At 38.7% G+C, this 18,589-nt stretch overlaps 2 protein-coding genes across 3 annotated transcripts in view; one reads left to right on the top strand and one right to left on the bottom strand.

Moving 5' to 3' along the window:
* Positions 1–18,589, top strand: part of LOC101899607 (maternal protein pumilio) — a 312,661-nt gene that overhangs the window by 255,172 nt on the left and 38,900 nt on the right. The window lies entirely within an intron of this gene.
* On the bottom strand, positions 377–8,067 carry LOC131804094 (uncharacterized protein DDB_G0271670-like). Of its 2 annotated transcripts, none has more exons than XM_059126459.1 (2): positions 7,991–8,067; positions 377–2,400 (listed from the first exon to the last, which is right to left on the bottom strand). In XM_059126459.1, exon 2 carries the CDS (start codon positions 2,307–2,309, stop codon positions 615–617), a length of 1,695 nt encoding a protein of 564 aa, XP_058982442.1. In that variant the 5' UTR covers positions 2,310–2,400; positions 7,991–8,067; the 3' UTR covers positions 377–614. The 2 variants fall into 2 exon arrangements, with proteins under 2 accessions (XP_058982442.1, XP_058982441.1); XM_059126458.1 differs by lacking the exon at positions 7,991–8,067 and adding an exon at positions 5,186–7,983.

The following is an 18,589-nucleotide window of genomic DNA, read 5'->3' as shown; positions in this document are numbered from 1 at the left end:
AGAATAGGGAGTATTGCTACAACCCTCACTTGACCCTGCGTTCAGTCGCCGTCAACGCAGCCCGAAGAATAGGGAGTATTGCTACAACCCTCACTTGACCCTGCGTTCAGTCCAGTCCAGTCACCACAAATAGTCAAGGCTTATTGTTTGGCTTACTAAGACTCAATTCAACCGAGGTTGCGCGCCTTTTCTTCCTCCCAATCACACTTGACTTACCAGCCATCAACAGAAGACTGATCTCGATTGTGTGAAATGCGTCTCCTTTTATACCTTTTTGGCTGGACAACGATTGTTGTTTTCTCATGACAGCAGCTGATCCCAATCTGACAGTTTTGCGTAGTTCCGCCATTTGCCACCAGGGGTTCCAATGTTGTATTTTAAGTATACTTCTTTCTAAATGGTATTTAAAATAATAATGTACCCCAAAAACGAAAGCATGACTTTTGGGCGTTACATGGCATCTCTTCCTCCCTCTGATTTTTGATTCCTTGATTTGCTTTCTCTATTGCTATTGGGTTTCAATAGCCAGGAAGCCCTAGGGTGTTATGTAACCTTTTATTTCTCCGACATGGGCACTTTGGTTCGACTATATCTCGGTCGAATAGGAAGGTATGTTAGAGACCAATTGCAGAAGTTCGGAGAGATACCTTCACTACCCCGTCTGCTGATATTATTATGCGGTACTGCTTGCCATCTTGTTTAACAATTCGCTTCAGTTTGTGTCCCTTTTTCCAATTGTTTTTAAACTTCTCGATACGGATTTGTAGGTTTTCGGGATAATTTGGCAGTTCGAGAAATGTGTTATCGTTCACGGGATTGTCTGTCGAGGACGATGGCGTTGACTCAGTTGGGATTTCAGTGACTGGCAATTTGATTGTACTTGGTGTGCTATTATTCTCCTTACTGGGTATAAACACTTCATCGATGGAAGGTTGACTGCTACACAATGTTGGCTGATGAGGTGTCATCGTTTGGCTTGTGGATGATGATGAAGACGACGAGGCTGATGAGGATGAGGATGACGATAAAGACGACGAGGCTGATGAGGATGAGGATGACGATCGGGAAGATATCGATGGTGATGACAGTTCGACAACGTGTCCCGGCGTTCCTGGTAATGATTTATCTTCCTTCACGTTGGGGGACCTGTGATCGTCCGATATGACGGCAGCATTGGATTGCGATGGAATTTGTACGTCATCACTATGCAACAGATTTGCTTGTTCGGTTATGTTATATAGCGGTGATGATGGAGGAACACCAACCAGCGTCTGCCATTGGGTCCACCACTCAGAACTAGGATCTTCGGAAACTGTCACAAAACTACTTGCGGTCGATCTGGAGTCTTCTTCTAAATGTGCGAAAGCATGTGAGGATGAAGTAGGAACCTCCTCATGTTTGTGTGAGGTGTTGGATATTGAATGGATATCTTCGGTGTTGATCTCTTCCCCTATCGCGGGTGTGGGTGAGGGCGTACGATGATTATCCGGCGGTGGGTTGGTTATTTCATATATTGGATTTTCCCCGGAGTCGGGGACCAAAAGCTGCACAGTAACTGTTCTCTCATAACAGCGAAATCCGAGATATTTGTATTGGCTATCTTTCTGACGGACAAATCCCAGACCATACTTTTTTGGCGGAGACGAGGAACGTTGATCTTCGTTATCCGACTCATCCAGCGAGGAATTATTCGAGGATAAGGGTGACTGTGCTCGCCGAGTCACTGAGGTTTCTAAGTAACCGTAAAACATACGCCGACATTCTTCATCCATTTCGAAATTTGATTGAGATTCACCCGACTCCTCCATATTGGGCCGAGGAAGAGTTGATGCGTCATCTGAGTCACGACACCATTCTTTACCCGGTGTAACAGGCATTTCTGAGCACCTTGAAGTGGGTGTTGAGAGCACATCGGAAGCCGGCTTAAAGCTATTTGGCGAACCAAAACACGGGGCGTAGGTTGGTGTACGCGGGACGTCACTACTAGGCTGGGTTTCCTCGTTCAAAGAGTCAGTTTCATTGATATCGTCGCTGTTGTTTTCGGTCGTGTTACACTTTTGCTGTGGAACGTCATTCGGGGTTGTGCTGCACATTCGGTAAAATATTTGGTGCTGGGGCGATGAGGATTGACTGCTACCCTTTCTTGGATTGGGCTTACGGTATTGATTTGTTCTCCTCTTTCGGCTGGTACTAGGACCTTCGTCTAAAAATATTGTCCTTCGCCTTTGAGCCTCGACTTGTTCCAGATGAGCTCGAAATTTCTCCTTCGCCCGTTTGAATTTTTTCGTGTTGGGGCTATCTTGCTCCATCGTGATGTTGAAATTTTGAGAATTGCGATGGTCTTTGAAGTATGGGCTTATATTAGGACACTGATTAGTTTGGGTATTGTCAATTTAATGTCTAAAAATAAAATAAGAAATTATAATGAAATGGCATCACATAAACGTAAGTGGAACTACAATCAACATTCTACTTCTATGTCTACAATTTAATTTTGTTCTTCATAAAAAGGCTTAATTTCACTTAAGTGCGCGACGCGGGTGATGTTGTCTTTTCCTCGGACTACAACGATTACTGGAGATTGGAATTTTTGTACGACAAACGGCCCTCCGTATTTGGGCGCTAGTTTGGCGGCGAAATTTTCGACGGCCTTCGACTGAGGATGTAGACGAACTAGAACTTGCTCCCCAATCTTTGGTTTCCAAACTCGTCGTCTAAGGTTGTACTGTCTCCGCTGGTTTTGAGATGCTTTTGCCAAGTTTCGACGCACTATCTTAAATATTTCTTTCAACTCCTGGGCACGGTCTTCTGGTAAGACTATTCTAGCACCAGTTCCTGTTGTGAGCTGATCATATAATGCCTGGGGCAGTCGCGGTTCTCTTCCTTGTGTCAGGTATGCCGGCGAATATCCAGTGGATTCTGATGCACTAGTGTTTATGGCTAACATTATTTCGGGCAGCCTATCGTCCCATGTATTATGTTGTTTCGAAACTTGTGCTATCATTGTTTTCACTGTCCGATTTGTCCTTTCAGTAGGGTTCTCTTGCGGGGTGTAAGGAGCCGTAAGTTGATGCTTTATACCCATTTCTGCTAGGAATTTTTCGAATTGGTTGCTAGTGAATTGGGTTCCGTTATCGGTTATCAATATTTTTGGAACCCCATATCTAGAAATAATTCTTTCTCTGCATGCCTTTATTAATCCCTCTGTCGTAGCCTTCCGCAATGGAACCAACTCCGTCCATTTTGAGAATCTATCCATAATAACGAGTAGCATTGAGTTACCGTGCTTAGATCGCGGTAGGGGTCCTACGAAGTCCGCACAAATAGTGGCCCATGGTTCCTCCGGGATTCTTATCAACATTTCCCCTGCTGGTTTCTGTTGGCTGACTTTATATTTTTGGCAACATTCGCACTGCTGGACATAACGTTTGATGTCCTGGAACATACCAGGCCAAAAATATCGGTTCGCCACCTTGTTGCTAGTCTTTCGCACTCCCAAATGACCTCCGGTGACACTGTCATGATTTTCTCTAAGGACCTGAATCCTTGATCCGGTGGGCACACACAGCTTCCATGGTGTGCAATCTTCATCGTTTATTTGCTTGGGAAAATGTCGATAAACATTTCCCTCAATGATTGTATAGTCTGGATACTTCTTCGGATTCTTGGTTATGGTTTCCTTCAACTTTTCTAGCCATGGGCACGGACTGGTGTCATATTTTACTGTGGCTAGGTCTAACGTTTCCAAAGGTGTTCTCGAAAGCGCATCTGCCACAACGTTCTGTTTTCCTCTACGGTATCTGATCAAAAAATTATATTGCTGTAGCTCGAGAGCCCAACGTGCGAGTCGACCTGTAGGGCTTTCAATAGAATTTAACCATTTTAGGGCCAAATGATCGGTAATAACTATAAACTGGTAACCCTCTAAATAGGGTCTCATGTGTCTGATGCCCCACAGTATGGCTAGACATTCCCTTTCAGTCGCTGAGTAGTTCTTTTCAGCCTGTTTTAAATGTCTGCTGGCGTAGGCTATGACACGTTCCACGTTATCTAACTCCTGTGTTAGAACTGCTCCAAGGCCATAGTTGCTGGCATCAGTTTGCAATATGAACGTCTTTGTGAAATCCGGACAAGCCAGAACGGGGGCTTCAGTTAACTTTGCTTTTAGGTCTGAGAATGCTTCTTGTTGTTCGGGACCCCATTTCCAATGTTTTCCCTTTTTAAGAAGACTAGTCAATGGTTGTGAAATTGTTGCAAACTGTGGGACAAATCTTCGGTACCAAGATGCTACTCCAAGAAATCTTCGTACCTCCTTTACCGATGTTGGAGGTTTCATTTCCACTATTGCGGCAACTTTATCTGGATCCGTCTTTATTCCCTCGCTACTCACAACATGGCCTAAATACTTCGTTTCTTTCCTGAAAAATTCGCATTTCTCAATGTTTATTCTCAGGTTAGCTGATCGCAATCTTCTGAACACTTCTCTCAAGTTCCGCAAGTGTTCCTCAAACGTTTTTCCAATGACGATGATATCGTCAAGGTATGCAAAAGCGTGGGGGTCCATTTCAGGCCCAATCACACTATCTAATGCCCGTTGGAAGGTTGCCGGTGCTGAATGCAAACCGAAAGGCATCACTTTCCACTGATATAGACCTTTACCAGCTACCGCAAAGGCCGTGTATTTTCTGCTCTCCTTCGCCATAGGTATTTGCCAATATCCGTCTTTAAGGTCCAGGCTACTCACGTATTTGGCATCCCGTAGTCGATTCAGTATTGTGTCGATGCGGGGTAAAGGGTAGGCATCTGGAACAGAACGTTTATTCAATTGGCGAAAATCCATACAAGTTCTCCAATTCCCATTTTTCTTTCTGACTAATGTGATGGGGAAACAGTATGGGCTTGTAGACGGCTCTATACATCCTCGTTCTTCGAGCTTTCTCACTTCGGCATTAATCACGGCTTGCATTGCAGGATTTCGCGGAGCATATCTTAATTTAATGGGTCGATCGTCGGTCATTACAATCTTATGTTCAGCTATTGACGATAGGCCATTTAATTGTTGGAACTTAGGGAGTTCCTGTGCCAGAAAATTTTCAACGATCTCACATTGCGTTTTACTCAATTCATCGTTTAAGAATTTAGGTCTGGGGGATACATTATTCGTAGCTGTCATTGTATCTATTACCTCTTTTGATGGGGTTTCCTCTCCTATAGCCACGGTACAATGCTCCGTTGAGGTGGTTGGCTTACTTAATTTGACACTTATACCGGCGCAGTGAATGGTCGTGTGGAACTGTTTTAGAAATTCCAATCCCAATATGATGTTTTCCTTGAATTGCGGCATGATGAGAAATGTAACATCTGAGCTTTGGTTTCCAAATGTAACAGGTAACACTGTTGATCTTGTGATGTTCACCGTGGTGCCGTCTGCGAGGATAACATTTGCCTCATGCCGTGAATAAGTAAACCTTTTCTTGATTTTTTCCGCAAATTCTCTTTTTATAAAACAGCTAGTGGCACCAGTGTCGACAGTTGCTTTAATAGCTTTCCCCTCTATTAAGACAGTTGCAGTAAGGCGATATTCTTCACATTGCAATGATGTAACATTCTGGTTACTCTTCTTTGCCGGGGGTTCATCCTGCTGCGTTTCTGGATTGGATGAGCTTTCGTTTAGCACTTGGTCACCTTGATTGGTGCAATACAGGTTATTTCTAGAGTTGTCCGCACGTCGATTATAGTTTTGTTGATTTCGAGGCTGTTCTGACCGAGAATTATTTGGTATGCTTTCGAGTTCGTCTGCCAAGGAGATCAATTCCGAAAGTGTGGTAAAGTCTTTACGGCGAATGTACCATTGATAATCCGAATGCGCGTTTCTAAAAATTCGTTCCAATTTTTGTTCTTCGGTCATATTGGTGTGCTGCATAAGATGCTGTATAGAGAGTACATATTCCTTAAACGGCTCCTTATTACGCTGTATCCTTCTCCTAATTTCATCCTCCAATTTCTCAAAGTATCTCGGTGGCAAAAAGAATTTCAGAAAATCACTCTTAAATTCGTTCCAGGTAGTCCAGTGTCGGTTGTTGTTCCTTAGCCAGATTAAAGCTTTACCTCGTAACAACTCTGGCATTACTTTAATTATTTTATTCAATTCCACGATGTACACTTCAGCCATTTCTTCTACACGTTCTACGAATCCAATAGGGTCCATTCCATTTTCAAAAGTAATATTCCATTTTCGGATTTGGTCGAGAATTACGAGTAACGACGAATTATTGGATGGCTTGGGCGGAGAATCTTTTTGAAATCCATATTCGGGGTTTGTTGGCGACATCTTCTGTACTTTTTGATCGTTTGTTACCCCTGTGCTTGACTCTCCATGTGACCTTTCCGCGGAAATGTGGGGAAGGGCGTACTCTGTTTTTATTGGGGATAATACTATTGCTTCTGCTCCACACGGTGTTACGGTTATAAGGGGTTGTTTTGTGACGGCTCGCAATGTCGGCGATTTGGTCGGACTGGTACTTTCATGTTTGTTCTGCAACTCTATAAGCCGTCTGTATACATCGGCTTCATGGTCGTTGTGGAGAAATTTAGCCCATCTTTTTCGGAGATCGTCCACTTTTCCAACTGGATCAAGATTGAATTCAGTAAGATATGTTACCAAGTCTTCTTGCTTTAGCATATAGGCCCAGGAGACCTTCAACATTGTCTTTTCGTTTGACATTTTTTTTTTTTTTTTTTTTTTTTTTTTTTTTTTTTTTTTTAACTGTTTTTTTTTTTTTTTCACTGGGTTTTCATCTGTATTTGTCTAATTATTGTTCACTCATTTATTTATTCTTTCTCTCTTTTATAGTCCCTGCTCGGGCGCCATTGTGACGACGTGTTTTCACTTTGAAGCTGGGGTAGGTTCAGCGGGGGCCAGAGTCGTCACAAAAATTTATTTGTTAGGACATAAAGAGAGAGAGAGCGAAGCAAAAATATTTTCTTAACACGTTATAAATTTATTTCCTTAAATAACACTAAACACTACACTAAACACAATAAAATCACGTTCAGAACGTTTTACGAAGAACACTAAATCACAAAGTTCAGTCGAAATGTTAATAAACGGGTAGCAGTGGTGGCAGCTTGGCACAGCGGCGGCCCGATGAATAGGCGAGCGACGAATAGAGTGGCGGCAGCTTGGCACAGCGGCGGCCCGATGAATAGGCGAGCGACGAATAGTAGTGGCGGCAGCTTGGCACGGCGGCGGCCCGATGAATAGGCGAGCGACGAATAGGGTGGCGGCGGCTTTGGCACAGCGGCGGCCCGATGAATAGGCGAGCGGCGAATAGGGTGGCGGCGGCTTTGGCACAGCGGCGGCCCGATGAATACGTCAGCGGCGAGTAGTAGTGGCGGCAGCTTGGCACAGCGGCGGCCTGATGAATACGCGCACGACGAATCGGGTGGCGGCAGCTTTGGCACAGCAGCAGCCCGATGAGTACGTCAGTCGCCGTCAACGCAGCCCGAAGAATAGGGAGTATTGCTACAGCCCTCACTCGACCCTGCGTTCAGTCGCCGTCAACGCAGCCCGAAGAATAGGGAGTATTGCTACAACCCTCACTTGACCCTGCGTTCAGTCGCCGTCAACGCAGCCCGAAGAATAGGGAGTATTGCTACAACCCTCACTTGACCCTGCGTTCAGTCGCCGTCAACGCAGCCCGAAGAATAGGGAGTATTGCTACAACCCTCACTTGACCCTGCGTTCAGTCGCCGTCAACGCAGCCCGAAGAATAGGGAGTATTGCTACAACCCTCACTTGACCCTGCGTTCAGTCGCCGTCAATGCAGCCCGAAGAATAGGGAGTATTGCTACAACCCTCACTTGACCCTGCGTTCAGTCGCCGTCAACGCAGCCCGAAGAATAGGGAGTATTGCTACAACCCTCACTTGACCCTGCGTTCAGTCCAGTCCAGTCACCACAAATAGTCAAGGCTTATTGTTTGGCTTACTAAGACTCAATTCAACCGAGGTTGCGCGCCTTTTCTTCCTCCCAATCACACTTGACTTACCAGCCATCAACAGAAGACTGATCTCGATTGTGTGAAATGCGTCTCCTTTTATACCTTTTTGGCTGGACAACGATTGTTGTTTTCTCATGACAGCAGCTGATCCCAATCTGACAGTTTTGCGTAGTTCCGCCATTTGCCACCAGGGGTTCCAATGTTGTATTTTAAGTATACTTCTTTCTAAATGGTATTTAAAATAATAATGTACCCCAAAAACGAAAGCATGACTTTTGGGCGTTACACATAACAGAAGTCAAAATATATTTAAATAATCGAATATAGGCTGAGGGTATATCTGTCGGCTAAACCGACTTATATTTTTTTTTAAATGTCCTAAATATCCTCCTCCCTGTTTTCTGTCCCTGAAACGAAGCGACTCTGCAGAAAATAACTTTTTTTTTTGGCGGAAATGGAATTCAGGACAAACAGACAGACAGCCAGGATACTCAATGGCAAATTGTTGTGTCTACCGCCATTACCAGCAGCTGTTTGGGAGGAGATGGCTGTGTTGCAGCCACAAGATAAGGAATGTTGGAAAATCCACCTCCCTCTTCAAGTTTTGGCAAACTTTTCACGACTCGCCATCACTAATTTTTTTATTCATTCATTCATTTTCCACATGTTTTCGCTGCCATGAAGAAAAAGGTGTACAATATTCAGTCAAAAGATAACAAATTGGTGGCAAGTGTGACAAATTTCTAACCATGTTAGATTTCTCACGGTGAGAGGGGTGAGAGAGAGAGAGTAAGTCAGCCTGTTTTTATGTGCTACGCTCTTGATGCGGTTAGCAAACAAAGTGTTAATGGCAATTTGTCAGCCAAACATTCCAGGCCATGGCATTTTTTTCTTCTTTTCGTTTCTTTTCTTTCATGCCATGCCATAAAATATTCCAGTAACTGAAAATTTGCTCTTAAACTTCCTGCTTAACGTTCTCGCATCTCTCAGCATCATCAGCACCTTGAAAAGATAATGAGATGGTATTTAAGCATATCTTACCCTGGCTGCTTCGCTCCTTCGCTCTGAATAAATAATGACTATTATGTTTCGGGTGAAAAGCCAAAACTAAACAGCTGCAATTTGTTAGCTGGGAGTTGGGGAGAGAGAGGGAGGAGGGGGAGAGAGAGGGAGGAGGGGGAGAGAGAGGGAGGAGGGGGAGAGAGAGTGGGAGAGAGTGGGTGGCCAGATTGCTGGAAGTTCAGGGGTCAAGGTAGTCAGTCAGTCTGCAGATGCTGTGTTTGTGGAATAGTTTCAAGGACCAATTTTCGTGGGTGAATGGTGGGGTGCGATGGTGGAATGGGTTGTAGCAAATCTATTCCGTGCATTGCTAATTGCTCCATTTCATTGTCGATGGGAAAAGAAAGAAAGTTGAGGCGTCTTTATGATGTTCTTGTACTTCTTGAGAAACGAGATGGACATATGCATATTCAGGACATTAAGTTGCAAATTATGTTCCGAACACATTTGGTGGTGTTTAATTATGGGAAACGGATTTAAAATTAGTGGAGATGTTGAGTACGAAGTATATTCAATCAAATTTCAGGTGCGTATGATTAATATTGGAAAATATATTTATTATACGCCGCAAGCTATAGAATTAATGTTAATCATACGAACGGGATTACACCATAATCATAGATTTTCTGAATTAATTCGTCAAAAACTTCAAGGGCTACATGTCTTCCTCACCCAACAAGGTCCACATTTTTGACGTTATGGTACTTCTTGAAAAATTGAGGAAGGAGGAGAGTAAATGAGTATTTATGACATAGTATTGCAAAAGGTGTTCCAAGAATTTTTGGCAGCGTTTTATTTTCGGAAATGGATTTCAAATAAGTGGAGATGTCGAGTTCCAAGTTTATTCAATCCACTTTCATGTGGTATGGCGCGTATGATTAATATTGAGAAATTATATTTATCATACGCTCCACGCTACAGAATTAATGTTAATCATGCGAACGGAATAACGCCATGGATTTAATTATATAAATCGTCAAAGACTAAGCTTTTTATTATCCAAGAATTTATTCGATTTCTTATGGTATATATTAGCTATACAAATTTCTTGTATTCAGAGACTCAGAATGAAATTCGATGTAGAATAATTCTTACTTTGACATTTTTCCCAAAAAATGAAGTTTAGAGGGAGATTTTGTCTTGGATTGAATATGTGTCAAATTAACAGTGGAAAAAAGGAAAGACATAATTTTCTCTTTTAGTCCATAAATTCTGAATGTAATTTTCATAGAATCTATTGTACCTAAATATATGGTATATTCTGAGATCTATAGTAAAATTTCGCATAGAATATTTCTTCTTTTGACACATTGCACCTAAAATGAAAAATTATGTTACTTTCAGGCGTTAAATCGAAAAAAAGTCTGAGGAAAAATTAATCAAAAATATTTTTTCTTTTAGTGCATAATTTTAAATACAATTTTTATAAAAACCATTGTCGCTAAGTATATAGTTTATTCTGAGATATATAGTGAAATTTTGTGAAGAATATTTCTTCTTTTGACACCTTGCGCATAAAATGAAATTTTATGTCACATTCAGGCTTCTGAACGAAAAAAAGCCCGGAGAAATATTCATAAAAAATTTAAGAAATATTTTTTGTATTTTTTCGGAACATTGATTCCAAAATATTTTTGATATACACTGAAAATAGAGACTTCTGTTTCTTGATGGCTTATAGTAAATATTGATGGAGAATATTTTTGTCTTTGAAGTCATCCTTCTAAAATGATGCCTTATTGGAGATTTTGGCACAAACTTAAATAAACTACGGCTATAACCCTAAAATGTGAAATCCTGGCGTTTCGCTATTTTTTTTTTCGGAACATTGATTCAAAAATATTTCTGGCATACAATGGAAATGGAGACTTCTGTTCTTTGTGAAATTTGATGAAAAATATTTTTGTCTTTGAAGGCATGCTAAAATGATGATTTTCTGGAGATTATAGCACAAACTCGAACGAAATACGGTTTTAACCCTAAAATATGGGTATACAGGGTGAAATAAAAAAACTGCATCATGGTCAAACGCCATAATTTTTACATGTTTTTTTTTAAATTTTGTTGAAATAAGATGTCGGAAATAGCATCAAATTTTAGAACAACTTTAAATTTGTTCGAATTGGTCACCTTTGGCACGAATTATGGTCTTCAAACGGCCAATGAAACCATCACAGGCTGTCCGAATGTTGCTCTGCGGTATTTTGGCCAATTCCCGGCGAAGCGCTTGCTTGAGGTGATCGACACTTTGGTATTTTTTTAGTGCCATGCCAACCTTGCTTTCCAAAATACACCAAACATAACAGTCCAACGGATTGATATCCGGAGATTTTGGTGGCCATTGTGTGCGATGAATGAGTCCTGAGTGCGATGAATGAGTCCTGTTGGATTGTCCAAAGTCTGCGGCCAAAATGTTTGCGTGCCCAAGGCTTTAATACATCCTCCAGAATATTTTTGCGATAATATTCGGCATATATTCTGATGCCCACGGTCGATTTATACGAGCAGAGAGCGACCATCGGCTGTTATGGCGGCCCTTGAGTTCTGTTAGCCAACCGAAGGTGCACATTTTCAGCTGACCTCTTTGGCAAGTAAAACCCGATCATTTTGTTTGTTTACAAACTGCTCGACAACGAATGTTTTCTCATCGTAGAAAACCAAATTCGGCAGTTCACCACTTTCGGCCAAGCCAAGAAACTCTTTAGCTGTTTTCAGTATATTTTCTTTCTGTTGCGGTGTAAGTTCTTGCACTTTTTGGAATTTCAATGGCTTTACCCCGAGCTCATTTTTCAATATTGGCCGAATGGAATATTGCGATATATTCAGCACACGAGCCATTTTTCGGCCACTGCGACGAGGGTTTCGATTAAGTCGCTTCTTTACTTTTCGTTGCATTTCTGCTGATGTTGCTGTTTTCTTCCGTCCACGTTCACTTCCTTGACTTCGGCCTACGCTACCAGTATCACGGTCACGAGCGATTGTACGAGACACAAAAGTTTTATTCACATTTAAATGCTGGAGTGCTCTAACGATAGCCACTTGTGATTTTTCTGCCAAATTTAAAGAAATCACACTATCACGCTTGAATTCCATCACGAAAAACTTTTTTTCTGGAAAATTCTCACCAAAATGCTTTTGTACGCTTACGATATAATGAGTTGTCACTGGAATAATTTTAACAGCTGTCGGACTTAGTGACTTAGAAATGAAAGCAATCTGAAGTTGGTTGCAGTTTTTTCATCTCACCCTGTATCCGCAAAGTCCATGTTTACAAGTTTTTTGACATTTTAAAATATAATCTCGGAACCCAATGCGTATGTAACATAAATCATACGCTCCCATGGATATTTATTAATATTAGCCACAGACCACCCAAAGCTTTAATAGCGTCTAAAAACTATTTTTATACCCTCCACCATTTTATGGAGGGTATATTAACTTTGTCGTTCCGTTTGTAACTCCTCGAAATATTCATAATAGACCCCACAAAGTATATGTATATTCTGGATCAGCGTAAAATTCTAAGATGATCTGGCGATGTCCGTCTCTCTGTCTGTCTGTCCGTTTGTCTGCCTGTCTTTCGAACGAATTAAGATAGAAGGCTAAAATTTTGGATACGTGCATTGTTAACCAGTAGGAAGGTTAGATTCGTAAATGGGCCATGTCGGTCCACGTTTTCGTATAGCGCCCATATAACAGTACCTCCCGATATTCGGTGTTTTCATGATTTTTGAGACATTATTTACCGTAATTATTTAAAATTTCGTATTTGAATTCGAAATAAAAATTTTTGTATGCACGTCCAAGTCTTCGTATAGCCCCCATACAACGTTACCTCTTGATATTCTGTTTTTTGATGATTTCAGCAACATTATTCACCGGAATTGTTTCAAATTTGGTATTTAGAGTTCGTATTGGGAACTACAGTCTCTGACAGAAAATTCTCTTTGGAGGTCCAGGTCTTCGTATGGGTCCCATATATCAGTACCTCCCTATATTCGGTATTTTGACGATTTTAGGTACAATACTCTATGTGTTTTTTTTTTTTTTAAATTCAAACAGAATTTTTAACGGATTCTATTTTTTTTTTTTTAAATTTTCAAATTTGTTCCAAATGGTAGTAGAGGGTATTCAAAGTTCGACCCGGCCGAATTTACTACTTTTTAACTTGTTAATATTATTTTTTATCCAGCCCAAAACCCACACCACACAGTGACACGTTGAAGATGCATTTGTTTCTCGTGAATCGCACAAGGCCTGCTGGTCCTTCAGAAAATATTCCTAAAAAATGCACTTCTAAGTCTTAGATTCCGCTATAAAATCCACATTTAAGTATTATAAGCCTCTAAAAATTATTTCCTAAAAATCCAGGTTTCTTAGAGTAAAAAAGTCATAAGTTACGTCCGGCCTCACCCCAAATGCAACAGATTTGCCCTCGTTTCTGAAGATGATTTTTTGGCAAAATCAGCATTTTCATGTTGTCTATTCAATATCCAATTAACGAACTCCCTTCGATGTCCATGTTCAGTTACTGATCTAGTTGAACTTTGCAGTCAAAATTCGCTGCACAGTGGATTTTGGGACACCAATTTGAGCTCAGTGTCGAATTGAGGTGGATGGATTTTGAGCTACATCATTGCGTACATTTGCGATATTTTCGGTCGATCGAACTGGTCGAAGGCGGGTTGTTGTCTTTGCATCACTTACAGACCCTATCAGAAAATTTATCCATTTATCTCTTTACAGTTGACTATTTTTTAGGGCATTTTTGTGACCCAAAATCGCAAAAATTTTACTATTTTGGTAAAATAATTTTTACAAACTGCGTACCTCCTACCGGCGAACAATAACAATTTTTTAAATGTTAAAGAATGACACTTTGAAGGGCGAAAATTATAAAATTTGCCTGAGACACCCTTATTATTTATACATTTCCCATTTAATCGTGTCTTCAAAATATTTCTATATATATATATATATATATATATATATATATATATATATATATATATATATATATATATATATATATATATATATATATATATATATATATATTTGTAAACGAAAATTTCAAATATTTTTTTATATTTTCCCTCTTCCCCAAATGTAATTACCATATCAATATTTAATCAAGTCATCAATTTCGAATACACACACATTCTTCTGCACAAAACTGCAAGTGCAACACTTGTAGAAGATATCCTTAAAAAAAAATTCCAAATAAATGTCTAGGTTCGGACTTTTGATGTGATTGTCATATGACAAAATATTTATTTAATATATTTTATAATATTAACACCAGCCGTCAGACAAACACCTACCTACACATAGACAGAATTTAATTGCAAAAGGCAAATAGAGTCTACTCTTTCTCTAGAGCAGGGCTAGGCAAAGAGTATCCCTTGGGATGTCTGTGTGTTCACCAACACAATTGTAAAAAATAACTTGTTTTGAGTTTTCTGTCAAAATGGTTTTGGGAGAATATTTAGTATTGTTCGAGCAGTCGACGAGGAATGTGCTGTCGGATATTTTTATGAATGCACCGTAAGAAATAATTGTGTACATAAATGTAACATACTACACATTTTCAGGGAGCTTTAAAGATTTTTCTTCTTTAATTGAATTTTTTATTGGCTTTGCAATATTTGGTTCAAATCAAATGCACTTTTCAACACTTTTGAATATTTAATTTTTATTTCTGAAACAGGTGTGACAAAGATGGCCATGGACTAATTTGGGTTTTGATTTGGTCACACAAAGAAGTATTTTCAGTTTCATTTCGATAGTGAATAAGAAAGGTTCTATATATCATTTAGTTCTCCACACAAATTGTTATTACTCATATTATTATCATTATTTTAATAATTTTCATTTCCATAATTTGATAAAACTTTATGAAAATATTTTTTTTTTAATTAAATATTTTTTGCATCATTCGTGTTATCTATTCTCTTACAAAATAATTTATAGTTTATTTAATAGTTTTAATATAACATCGTTTTTTTTTTAATGAGTTGAAAAGTTTAATTTGCTATGAAACCCGAAATATAAAAATCAAAAAAAGCCAACAAAATATTTCTCACTGTGCAAAGAGAGGCAAAAAAACACTTGCAATATTTTGTTATTTCAAAACACATACAATCACAAAAAATTTTTGAGGCTCTCTGCCTTGCCCTGCTCTAGAGCAAGGCTAGGCAAAGAGTATCCCTTGGGATATCTGTGTGTTCACCAACACAACTGTAAAAAATAACTTGTTTTGAATTTTATGTCAAATTGGTTTTCGGAGAATATTTAGTTTTATTCGAGCAGTCGATGAGGAAGGTGCTGTCGGATATTTTTATGAATACACCGTAAGAAATATTGGATGACATAAATATATCTTACTACATATTTGAAACAAATATTTCCGAAAGTATAAAAATTACAACTGTTAAGATGTATATATTTGATTGATTTATTTTTGACAAAATTTGTATAAGGATTCACATGTTAGGAGTAGGAATTCATTTCATATTGACCGACAAATTAATTGTCCTTCTAAATTAGTAGACATTTTCATACCCCCGATTTCTATGAAATGACATTTACAGTCTTAGTCAATTTTAGGAAAAAATAGCAAGATGTGATGTTTATCATTCTGTTTGTAATTCATACAAATAATCTTTTAGAACCCATCGCAGGAAATGAGTTTCTGATCAGCATTAAATTCTACGACTATTTGCGTATGCCGGCCTGTGGAAATCGGTATTACTTTTTAAAGGGTCAACTTAAATGGTTAGCATGTTATGTCCGAAATTATTAAATAAAAATAACATCAAAATTATATAAAATTTCTGAAAATGTCAACTTATATATTTTTTAATTTTAAAATGAATCCTAATTGAAATAATTCTACAAATATATCTCCGAATTGTCTGTCACAATATTAATTTTTTACCAACGAGGTTGTTTTGAAAACAGAAAATTTGAAGTTGAAAATTTAAAATAACCAATTATTTCTCACTCTGTAAAGAGAGGCAATAAAACACTTGCAATATTTTGTTATTTCAAAACACATACAATCACAAAAAAGTTTTCAGGCTCTCTGCCTAGCCCTGCTCTAGAGTCTAGAGAAAGATAGATAGGCCAGACTAAATACTGGCCAAGCCAAAGGATATGTGATGGACTTTTATTATGGCTCATGCAAAGGAGGATATTACGATTAAACATTCATAGCTATCTATAACTATTTAGAAATGCAATCATGAACCATTGGCAGGTCCTTTGACATTTTTCCGGATTTTTTTTCGTTTCATTTGTATAACAATTTATTTGGAGCAGCCAAAACATTTACATTCCTTAGCAGAGATATAAATTGAGATACACACACACACACACAAACAAAGAATATTCATTTCCAAAACAATGTCATTGTACAAGGCTTCTCTTCTCTGCTCTGCTCTAACTACTTCTTTATCGTCGTCATCGTTTTCGTTGTCCTTCCATAATCCTTTCATATTTATGACTCATCCAGAGAGTATTGCTTGCCTTGATGCGTTAGTTATTATTGTTGCTGTTGTTATTTTAATACTCAATGATAAATATATATAGAAATATAGTAATATTTACTCAAGATACAATGGATACAATAACAACAACAATAAAAATAATAACAACAATATTTCCATAATAAATCCTTAAATATGAAAAATGTAAATAACAATAAATGAACTCAACTGGAAGTGTCAGATAAATATGCAGTTTGCGAAATCGAAAATCGACCTCTGTATGTCTGTCCATAGTTTTTTTTTTTTTTGGAATGAGAATTGAAATTGTGTCTTGAATTTTTAAAAATGTAATAATAAATTAAAATTTTCTTTCTTTTGTGGTTCCTTTCCTTATGGAAAAAAATTTTACCAAAAATGATTGACATTGAAATATGTTTTTTTTTTCGAAAATTCTTTGCCATTGTTCAATTAAAACAAATTAAAAATTATCAGCCGGTTTTGCCGGCAGATCTATACCCTAAGTCAATGTTCGATTATTTAAATATATTTTGACATCTGTTATGAAAACTCAAATTGTTGACCCTCTATGGATTAGGTTCCGAAGAAATGGGCCAATATTGTCCATTTTGTATCGGGCCTAAGTAAATATGATATAAATATTGCGACGTAGACTTTGGAATATATTGGTAACTTCCTTCAGCTTATGTGAGGTATGTGATAATTTTTAAAAAATTTTGAAGTGTGCTTGAGGTTCTGGATATGGTCGAAGGAAATCGAACAATTATATCCAATTTTATATGCGGAATCACAAATTCCATATTCATGTCAGGTTTCTGTTTGAGAGAAATATTTAGGTACAACAAGTTGTAAGGAACCGCTGGCTTGCTTCGCAAGTTATGACAGATAAAAGTACTGAATATTGTAACGTTTTGTGGTTGAGATACCAGAAGGGGTCCGCAGATATTTACCATCTTTACAACAGGCAGTGTGCTAGCAAAATAGTTTGTATGAGTGATATTTTGCTTCCTTTGGGCGTTTTGTTTTTCAACATCTTGAGCCCTATGTGGGAGAGGTACCAGAAGAAATGGTCCGATCTTTTTTACACATCTCGAATTGATGTTCGCATTGGGATGTACCAAGTCTGAATGGAATCTGATGTTAATTTCTTGTCTTATGAGCTTCGTGGATATTCAAAATGCTGACCCTTTTGTGGCAGAGGTACCAGGAGGAGTTGACCGTTATATTTCATCTTCATTCCAGTCCTTGGGTTTTTAAAAAATATTTTGATCTATGTAATTTGGAGACAATCGGACTTATGCATTACATTTTATAAGAGTCATAATTTTTCAAAATTTTGAACCTTTGTTGGGAGGTACTTGTCGAATTTCGCAACTGACTTAGCACTGATACAAATATTAGGATTTGCAAAGCGGATTATCCTTTCTCGTTCTGTGTAGAAAATATATATATTTTTTGGATATTTCGAACTTTTGTGGGGAAGGTATCAGAAGGAGTAGACAGATATATTCTATCTTAGCACCAGACCTTGAGTTAACAAAAATATTGGAATGTGTAAAATTTGAAGATAATCGGACTCTTAAGTCACATTTTATGAGAGTTGTAATTATTAAAAATTTTGAACCTTTGTGGGGAGGTACTTGATGGAGTGGACCGATATTGTCGAATTTCGCACCTGACCTAGCATTGATGCAAATATAAGAATTTGGAAAGTTAGAGCACAATCGGATTATCCTTTTTCTTTCTGTGCAGCAAAAAATTTCTTAGATAATGCTGACGGTTGTTGGTAGAGTTACCGGAAGGTGTTGACCGATATTGCCCATCTCCGGTGCTGGTCTAATTTTGAGATAATATTGTAATGTACCAAGTTTCGATCAATCGGGAGTTATCCAGGAAGCCAGACATACAGATGGACATCGCTAGATCGACTCCAAATGTCCTGGAGTTGGTCCTGACACGTTTTGGCCATATCAAATGTTGTATACCCTCTCTAGCCATATGAGTGAAGCTATAAAAATCC

The sequence above is a fragment of the Musca domestica genome, unplaced genomic scaffold (assembly GCF_030504385.1).
Source record: "Musca domestica strain aabys unplaced genomic scaffold, Musca_domestica.polishedcontigs.V.1.1 39, whole genome shotgun sequence".
Classification (NCBI taxonomy): Eukaryota; Metazoa; Arthropoda; class Insecta; order Diptera; family Muscidae; genus Musca; species Musca domestica.
The sequence above is the reverse complement of the archived record's forward strand: the minus strand, read 5'-3'. Positions and strand labels throughout refer to the sequence as shown.

Excerpts from the sequence above, each read along its gene's own strand:
- LOC131804094 (XM_059126459.1), bottom strand. The coding sequence starts at position 2,309 with ATGGAGCAAGATAGCCCCAACACGAAAAAATTCAAACGGGCGAAGGAG.